General features: G+C 38.6%; 1 protein-coding gene across 8 annotated transcripts; it reads right to left on the bottom strand.

Annotated features, from left to right (window-relative positions):
• Positions 1 to 144: 144 nt before the first annotated feature.
• Positions 145 to 8349, bottom strand: nod2 (nucleotide-binding oligomerization domain containing 2). Of its 8 annotated transcripts, none has more exons than XM_058783517.1 (12): positions 7767 to 8344; positions 7574 to 7660; positions 6728 to 7256; positions 5331 to 5457; positions 3271 to 5035; positions 2789 to 2872; positions 2602 to 2685; positions 2380 to 2463; positions 2211 to 2294; positions 1912 to 1995; positions 1717 to 1800; positions 145 to 1061 (listed from the first exon to the last, which is right to left on the bottom strand). In XM_058783517.1, exons 3-12 carry the CDS (start codon positions 7205 to 7207, stop codon positions 989 to 991), a joined length of 2949 nt encoding a protein of 982 aa, XP_058639500.1. In that variant the 5' UTR covers positions 7208 to 7256; positions 7574 to 7660; positions 7767 to 8344; the 3' UTR covers positions 145 to 988. The 8 variants fall into 8 exon arrangements, with proteins under 8 accessions (XP_058639500.1, XP_058639501.1, XP_058639502.1 ...); XM_058783518.1 differs by having other exon boundaries at positions 6728 to 7253; XM_058783519.1 differs by having other exon boundaries at positions 7574 to 7615.
• Between the last annotated feature and the right edge of the window lie 1085 nt (positions 8350 to 9434).

Genomic DNA, 9434 nt, shown 5'->3' with positions numbered 1-9434 from the left:
CCGCCTCTTGGGGTTTTCCAGTGATTTGGCCGACGAGTTTAAGGAACTGGCAATGTGACAGGTTGTACATTACAGTTTATTTCCTTTCAGTTCTTCCAAGCATTTAAGTCTAAATGCATACGGCAAATATAAATGCATATAGAATTAAAATGTAACCTTTTTTTATTATTATTCATTTTGTACTTTTTACAGCATGTTTTACATAGATCCTAGATGGAAGCTCCTGTATAAGTAAACAAATGTTTAATGAATTTTGTGTGAAAACAAATTCATCTATGGGTATTATGCAGCTTAATTTAAGCCATAGAATGTGTAAAGCAAAGGAAAAGGGAAATTAAAGTAAAGGGATTCACAACCATCATAAGAAATGGTGCAAGTAACAGACCTTAAATAGATTATGCAAATACAATACGAAAACGAAAAAAAAAAAAACTCATATTAAAATAAATCTATGTACAATAAATGTAAACTGAGAATGCATGCAAGGTATTGTGTGCTATTTGTCCCACCTTTAGAAGTTCAGTTTGTGTACCATGGCTTCTTGACAGTTTGAATGTTACTTATTCATTTTGTGAGGTTTTCTTCTACAAAAAAACTTTTACAGTGTTTTTATCTCAATGGAGCAACATAGAACAGATTCAAGACACAATGCTAACACAGGATCTGATAGTCATTGTCCAGCCCCATGTGATGTTCTGGGCTGCGTTTCCCAAAAGCATCTTAAGCCTAAGTACATCATAGACCCATTGCCACCAATGGATCTACGATCAACTTAGGCTTATGATGCTTTTGGGAAACGCTGCCCTGATATCGTGGATATTTAGCTTTTAAGCTATACCTCAACTCCATATAAGCATTTTAGCTACAAGACAAGCAGTTTTGACTAGCTATGGATTCCTGCATGTGTCTGCCTCAGCTAAGGTCCAGTCTTTTTTATTTTCTTTTTTTTTTGGATTTGGATGGCAGACATTACAGAGCCGTCTTGCTCTCAGAAGGTCAATCTGCTTTCTTGCTTGCTCAGCTCCTCCTCTTCCTCTGGGCTCAGATTATTTCCTCTCAGCCTTTAAGAGCACAAAGCAAAAAGCCTTTGTATTAAGGGCATTATTCACAAAACAAACCATTCATCGGGCATGGGTATTAATGTAATAAAGCATTTAATTTCTATTGAAATTGAATGGGGTAAGTTGTCACAATGGAACCCGCTGTTAAACACCCGGCTATAGTCCTTTCAGCAAAATGTAAATAGTTAAACAACTATGAATAATTCTTTAAAAAGCAAAATACATACAAAAATGTCAAAATGTCTAACTAAAGTTTTGGCCAGAAATATTGTAATGAATATATATATTATACAAATGTGTAACTTTCACATGTAACAACTTGAGTACACAGTTTAACTTGTCTGTTAACACTCCTGTTGAGTTTTGACTGAATGTATGCTGTTGTGCTTTTATTGTGTTCACCTGTTTATACAGTGATGAGAAAAAAATATAAGATTGTGAATTTAGTTTGGCAGACAGAATTTATAAATATTATTATAACTTAAGAGGGTTTGAACTGGGTATGTAAAACCAACATACAATACCACTCTTAGAGAAAACACAAATTTTTCTGATTGGACTTTTGACTCAATTGAATGCTTGAGTGAAATTAATTAATTTATTGAGTAAAACCAAGCACACAGAGTCAGCTAAAATACTAAAAAAATGACCTTACCAGACTTCCTTAACACTAGAGTTCATTTTTAGTGCCTCTATTAGACACTCAACCCCATCTCTGCTGATACAGTTTTTGTTTAGCCTGTAAGTGAAAGAGAGAGAGGGCATGTAAATCTCAGGCATATACAGGCATGTAAATCTCTAAATGAATAAACAAATAAAAATAAAAAAAGAAACAAAGTGGATTACTCACCATAACTCCTCCAGAGTTTTGCTCTGACTGATGAGTTCAGCCAGAGCGCAAGCACCTGCACTGCCCACAGCATTATCCACCAGACTGAAACAAACCAACATTATCATTATTATTACCCGCAAAAATGAACACATGCTGCATAGCGTAGCTCAGCGCTAAAATTTACTTTGATCTGATTGGGCAACATTTTTTCACTATTTAGAATAAACTAGCTGAAAGTTTCTGAACAGGATTTTTTTGTTTTTCATATTTCTATATGGAATGCAGAATTACGGTAATATGGGGCTACACAAGATTACCTCAGCCATATTAGCGGTGTGCTGTTTTTCAGCGCAGCTGCCAATGCCTCAGCTCCCCTGTCCCCAATTTTATTACCCCATAATCTGGAAATGAAAAGTCAGAATACAATTCAATACAGGCACAGTATTAGAAAATACAAAAATGAATTCCTCACATTATTGATCTCACCCAAGAAACTGCAAAGACTGGTTGTAGCTTAGTCCTTCTGCCAGCTGTTCTGCTCCCTGCGACGTGATGTTATTATTTCCAAGCCTACAAAGCAATTATATATTTTGCATGATAAATGTGTTTCTACATGTGCAGTACAACCTGAAAAAATCTTATTGGAATCATTAGCATCCCACAGGCCAGAAAAAGCACATAATAACCTGACCTGAAAAAAGCACTGACCTCAAAGACAGGAAGTTCTGCTTAGATTTTAACAGCAAAGCAAAGTGTTGGGTGCAAGCATCTGTGAGGTTGTTGTTGAAAAGCCTGCAGAAATATTGAGGTAATAATGAAACTCGATTATTCTAAGTACAACAATAAAATATAAGTTATTCATAAAATTTAGAGTTAAGATGTTCAATATTCTCACGCTATTTTTTGGAAGCTTTCACACTTCATTCCCTTTTCCAGAAGTTTCCGGATTCCTTCATCTGATATGTTATTGTTCCTTAAACTGAAAGATTTATATTCTTATAAATCAATTTGCAAAACAGTTTTCAGGAAAAAAAATACCCATAAATGAAAATTCTGTCACTATGTACTTTTCCGCACATCACTCCAAACCTATATTACCTCCTTCTTCTGCAGAACATACTGTAAGATATTTAAAATTAAATTGTTGGGCTCCAGACAACATTGTACTTCATTGACTTGCATTGTATGGACAAAAAAAATATATCTCTATATATCAAAATATCTTCTATCATGTTCCACAGAAATGCATACAGATTTGGAATGACAAGAGGCAGAGTAATTGAAAACAAGTAGATGATGACATTTACATTTTTGGGTGAACTATTCCTTTAAGCAACATTTCAAACAAAACCACAACGAGTTAACCTCTCATCTTACTAAAGGGAGTGACAAATATGTAGACATGGAAGAAGCTGCTCCGCGCCCACATCTCCCACTGAATTGTTGTCCAACTGGAGCCCAACAGGATTCCGCAGGTACTTCAGCACATACGCCAGCGCAGTACATTCCACAGGACCAATGTTACAGTAGGTGAGCTTCAGGTGCTCAACGTCCAACTTAGCCATGGTATCTTGAGCAATACTGTTGTCTTGCATTTCATAGATGCACTTAATTAGCCAAACAAAACTTGGCATGGCATGCATGCTCTTCTTTTCACCCTCTACAGGACGAGGAATGGACTTGAAATGTCTCTGCATACCTTTAGACAAAGACTTCACTACCTGCTTTACCTTGCGTTCCCGCACAGCAGTAGGACAGCATTCCAGCAAGAGATTATGGTGCCGCTGGGATAAAAGTCCTGACACAAACTGAGCTGTAATCTGGAGGTTCAGTGTCTCTATCACACGGGACTCCACCTCCTCTACAGAACTGTCAATACAGTGTCCCAGACATCTTTGAGACAGGCCCGACAACTGCCTGTACTGGGGCTGAAAGAGTCTGGAGACAGCAGAACGGTCACTGTTACGATTCAGAACGACATAGAAAGCAGCGAAGAGGCATTGTAAGGTGATGTGCAGAAATTCATAGCGTTTACAATCTGTAACAGATAGGTCATTGCAGTAAATGAGGAAACCCAGGCTGACATCCTGTTCTGTCAGCCCATTTCTTTGCAGCTCATATCCTGAGAACACATAACAAGAGGCTTCCAGACCTTCCAGCGCCAGCTGTCCAAGTTTTAACACTGTGTCCAAATGTTCCTCCAACCAGGCCTTTCCCAGGACTCCTTGGGGCTGAGGTGACTTTCGCAGGAAGAAGTGCTGTAAGACCAGGAGGTAGACATCAGTGATAGTCTGGGGAATACCATCTTGACCACCCAAAAGCTCCTGGTGGCACTTGGTCACAATCCAGCAGAAGACTGGGATGTGGCAAAGACTTAATAACACCATGTTAGCCTGGAGGGACTCTATGACACGTCTAGCCATAGCAGGGTCGCTGTGATGTTTCTTAACAAAGCAGTCAATGCCTCCAGGAGAAAAACCCTTCAGGAGCACTTCTTTGTGGAGATAGCGCTTCAGCGATGGGCCCACAGCCTGTGGCCTGCTAGTGACCACCTTCGTAACGCCCTTCATTAGCGTACCCTGCAACAGATTGAAAAGCAAAATAGGTATAGGCACTTGCTTTGTGGGGCAGCAGTGGCGTTCTTCATCTGTGAAACCCTGTTTAAACTCATCGAGCCCATCAAAGGTAAAGAGGACCAAATTAGGATGGTCTAGGATGAACTGGAAAACCTCATCCTGACCTCGATCAGGCCAGCAGCAATGCAGGAAGAGGAGCTCTTTCAGAGACAGTTCTCTGTGCTCTGCATTCAGCTTGCGGCAACTGAAGGGGAACAGCAGGAAAGTGTTTGTGAGCAAAGCTTCTCTTGCCCAGAGCAAGTGCAGTCGCTGAAGCAGTGTGCTTTTGCCACTTCCTGCCTCCCCAGACACAAGAACGGTGTCAGCATCTTCATTAAGAGTCCCCAAGGGACCCACCACATCCTCCAGCCCTAGCGTAAGAGTTTCACTAGAGCCATCCGTCACTTCAAGAAGTCCGTCGGTGTAAATGTCATCCAAGGAGAAACGTCCTGTCCCACCATAGGTGCTAAGGGAATGGGACTGGGCAGCAACAGAGCTTCGCAGCTTCTTCTGATAGAGCAGACAATCTGGAGAAACAATGTAAGTAAAAGACAAATTGTATTGACAAGTATATAGTTTGTATTCAGTACGTTTACGTTTATGCTTTTGAGTATGTAACTATGAGAAATAAAGAAAATAACAATGTAAAAATTATTTAAAAAGTGTATTTATTATATTACTTATTTCATAATTATATTTAATACAGTGATGACATAATTATGAGTGGCAACATAACTATGCCCATCTTTGTGCAGTTGACAGACAACGAAGACAAAGACATGAAAAGATACCCTGTCCACACAACTGAAAAATGTCTCATACTGGCAGAAAAGTGATTTTCTTCATCTTCAGGGTTTGGTCTGGTTGTCTCAGTTTGCTCTAGATATTGTAGTAAGGTCTTTGCAGCAGTTTCCCCTTTAAACCTTGCTTGGTCTAACAGCCTCCGAACCTGTCACAATCCAACAAGATCACTGTCTGTCCACAAGTAATGGACATTTCCAAGTAGTGCTGGGCGGTATGACCAAAAATGTATATCACGGTATTTTTCACAATTATTCCGGTTTCACGGTATTTGACGGTATTTATTTTTTTCATGCATGATCGGGTGTTAACCACATTTTCTACTGATTGAGAGAGGAAAAACTGCAGTAGATTGACTTAGAATGCCCTATTTTACTGTCATGATGAGCGAATATTGTAGAAAAGTTCCACACTAAATAGTGACTAAACACGACCCATTAATACATGTTAACCAGGAGTCATTCTCATTTATAATCGTGACATCGTCTGATAAAATCAACATGCATCTAACGTTATACTAAAGCGCGGCTATGCGGTGGTTTTGGCTATATTACTTTTTTGTCTCATGCAGCGCACTGCCTGCGTCTGAGTAAACTAAAAAAAAAGTGCATAATATTAACAGACGAACTATGCTCATATTTATAATTCCAAACAGTCGCGGTACGGCCAAATGAATGCGGTGCTTCTCTGCCGCTCGCTGCACAGAACAGACGCGACGCTGCGCTGGGAGTCATGTCTCGCGCTCGCGGGGCAGCACTGGCAACATCTTCCAAACTGAACCATAGCTAAGGTTTATCCAAAACATTCTAGGTTTGTCAGTTTGTATATTCTATGGGAAAAAAGCCGCTAAAAGGGTCTGAAAGTTGCTAAATATAGTGCTAAAGTCACACTCGTGTGTGTGAGACGCGGGAGCTGGTGGCGGCGCGCGGTGGATATTATGGATGAGTTCTTCTGTATCATCACGTTCTACAGCTTCAGAACACGCTTAGTAACACATACAGCTGTGTTCTTGCCACAATGCAATAGTGAAAAGAGACCCCTCTCAAACAGTGTCGCGTTCCGAACGTTATTTAAATAACACCGGTATTGCGGTATTTTAAAAATTCATATCATAAGAAAAATAAACATTCGGTATGAACCGGTATACCGCCCAGCACTATTTCCAAGCTTAAAATAATTACATGCCAAACTGAATTGCACTTACTAGAGGAAAACAATTACATATTCAGAGATATATTTGTATGATATATATATCACAATGTGACAAATTTCATTTGGCATTTGTTTGAAAATTGTTCAGCAATTCAACAGTCAGTACCAAGGAATAGTCATGGGGAAAATTACATCACGGTTAGTCATGGGGCACACTAAATTTCAGGGATTTCATAAGGGATTAAAGTAGTATTCAAACAAGTTACCTGTTGTGAGGGTGTGTATACAGGTAGTTGCACCGCATCACAATCTTTAATGGTGAAGCAGCCAGTTGTCAGTAAAGCATTCAATGCTCCGTCAATATTATCTCTGAGCTGTCTCACTAACACTGGCCTGTCAGTCAGTAACGTTAAAGTTGCAGTGTCTGGCCTGTTCTTGCCCACCACAGCACATTCTTTCCCAAAACACAGCCCAGCCTTCTGCTCCTCAGGTAAGACCTGGTTCATCGCAGCCAAGAATAGGCTGCATGCAACTTCTCCTTTATCATACACCACATCTAAAAGTTGCCTGACGTTGGAACATAGAGGTTTCTCCGCCACTCGTATGCTTAGGTAATCCTCCCAGACAAGAATCTCCCAAGCCAGGAGCAGGTCCAGAACACAGTCCAGAGGTTCGACGCTGCCTCCACCACACAGGACTGCCAGAAGCTCTGCACGTTGTTTTAGGATCAACTGGTGAGCAGTCATTGTGGAGCTCAGCCTTGTCTCAAAGCCAACAGCCACAATCAGAACCCTGCTAAAGAGATGAGATAGTGAAGATCAATAACATCACGACTTCTTTTGTAAATGTATATTGTGGCATTTATTAGATATCAAAGAGATGGCATACACTGCATTATCTAAACAGCTACATTTACATTTGGGCACTCATTTCCTCATTTTTCCCAAAAGCGGACCCTAACTGTGTTCACTTTGTTTATTTTTCCTAAACTTAGCCTATGTCTAGATTAGGGCGAGATGATTGTACTTGTAGTTAAATGGCACATTATCAAAATGGCTTTTGATAAATATACTTCGCAGACATCAGGAAACGTAATTTTAAGAAACACTTACCAGACAAGCACTAAAATATCTCCTGAACGTCATTGCTCCCCACTATGAAGGTAAAGTAAATGTTTCATTCATGGTCGTACCTGAAGGCTATCAAGAACAAAAGCGTGCTATTTGAAATTTTCCAAAATATTTCGCGAACGAAACACGATTACAAACGTAAATTTACTAGATATGCCATAACTGTGATACATACCCCCAAAATATGAAAACACCACAAGCGCATGCTTATCTGTCCGTACAGACCGTTTATCCACTTTATGGTAATGATCGTCCGAACTGAAAGAGAAAGAGGACGCGCTGCTGTCCGAGTCTTCAGGAAGTCCTTACTGTTAAGTCGGTTGCACATAAACCAGACTTTGTTTAAAGTTGTTACACAGAAGACGGGGTGTTGTGACGCTTTGTTTACACGTCAGTAAGTGATTGTTGTTTTGCACAATGTGTCAAAAACTTTGATTTAATATTCACACAACTATCTGCCACGGTTTTGAAAACAGGCTTCTTATCACTGATACTGCGTAAAGTTAGTGTCAAAGAGTTTTGTTATTAATTACTTCTCGTCCTGTAAACCCTAGTTTTTAACCAAAATAAAGCTATACAACTTCTGTCACATCAGGAGGTGCTTCCCGAGACTCCCCTACACTGGTCTTGCAGGCAAAATTTCGGGAGAGTTTAAATGCGGAAGTGAATACTGTAGTTAAACGAGTTCTCTCTTGATGACTGACAAAATAATAAACGACAGCGACCTTTTAGGCGTCTCTCGGCTGTGAACAAGATCCGTCACTTTCACAGTTTTAAAGAAGCGTGCAGAACCACCCTTCAAACACCAGAGGGAAGTCTAACATCATGTGAAACATTGGGGAAGATGCCCACAAGAACAATGTGCATTTGCTGTTAAATTGCAAAATATTTAGAAGCAATTTTTGAATTTAGAGGTTGATGGTGCATCAGCCAATGTGTTATTAATATAAATTAAATAGAAAACAGGCCTCACAAAATGTACAATTATTCAAAGAGGCCATTTCTACCTGGAGGGTAAAACAAGATGTTTACCATGGGTAAACTATTAGGCTACATATAATGTATAAATCTTTTGATATAATTTATATTAATGAAAAACACAAAATCAACTAGTCTATTTAAATTGAGTTTTGACAGTTTAGATTAGATGAACAATTGAATAACCAATAACAGACAAGGCAGAATTCCAGTAAAAGAGATTCATTTGAAAGGTAAATTTATTCTGTGTACAGGTGTATGAATATACAAATATTTAAATTCACATATTTTAACAGAAGATGATTTCACTTAGATTTTAATGAATAGAGAAGATGTCTGGAAAGTAACTCTTGGAATTTTTGCATAATAAGCCCATGAATTACAATAAATATTAACTTAAATAAGAAACACAAGTAGTAACACTAGTAACTCATGAGAAAAAATAAAGTAATGAGATTAAATAAATATTTAATATTTATAGTTCATAGTCTTATGTTAAATTCTTGTGTTCAGCCTATGTATTTTTTAGTTCTTGCTAATACTACTGTCTGTGCACATTTTCTATCATTTATTAATGTTAAAGAAATATTGTCAGCCAATTTCAACAAATTATTTAATTTTATTTATTTGTTTGTTTGTTTGATTACTTAGTGGCCTTGACTGTTTAGGGCCTTAAAACACTCAAGGAAATGATTCTGTTCTGTAGGCCTATACTGTTCTGTAGACTCATACCATAAGCAAATATTGAGCAGTTATTGCATTTATTTGTTTTAGTCTACAATCCTAAATTGTCAGTTCTGGAGTTTTAATTGCTGAAATAAAGCAATATATTGTGATATCTTCTGATGCTGAGGAATATATGGCA

Source organism: Onychostoma macrolepis, chromosome 07 (genome assembly GCF_012432095.1).
Source record: "Onychostoma macrolepis isolate SWU-2019 chromosome 07, ASM1243209v1, whole genome shotgun sequence".
Taxonomy (NCBI): domain Eukaryota; kingdom Metazoa; phylum Chordata; class Actinopteri; order Cypriniformes; family Cyprinidae; genus Onychostoma; species Onychostoma macrolepis.
This window is presented reverse-complemented; position numbering and strand designations above follow the sequence as displayed.

Excerpts from the sequence above, each read along its gene's own strand:
- nod2 (XM_058783517.1), bottom strand. The coding sequence starts at position 7,207 with ATGACTGCTCACCAGTTGATCCTAAAACAACGTGCAGAGCTTCTGGCA. Across the intron at positions 2,295-2,379 it reads CAGTCTTTGCAGTTTCTTGG|ATTATGGGGTAATAAAATTG; the intron begins GTGAGATCAATA and ends TTTCATTTCCAG. Across the intron at positions 1,062-1,716 it reads TCTAGTGTTAAGGAAGTCTG|GCTGAGAGGAAATAATCTGA; the intron begins GTAAGGTCATTT and ends GTGCTCTTAAAG.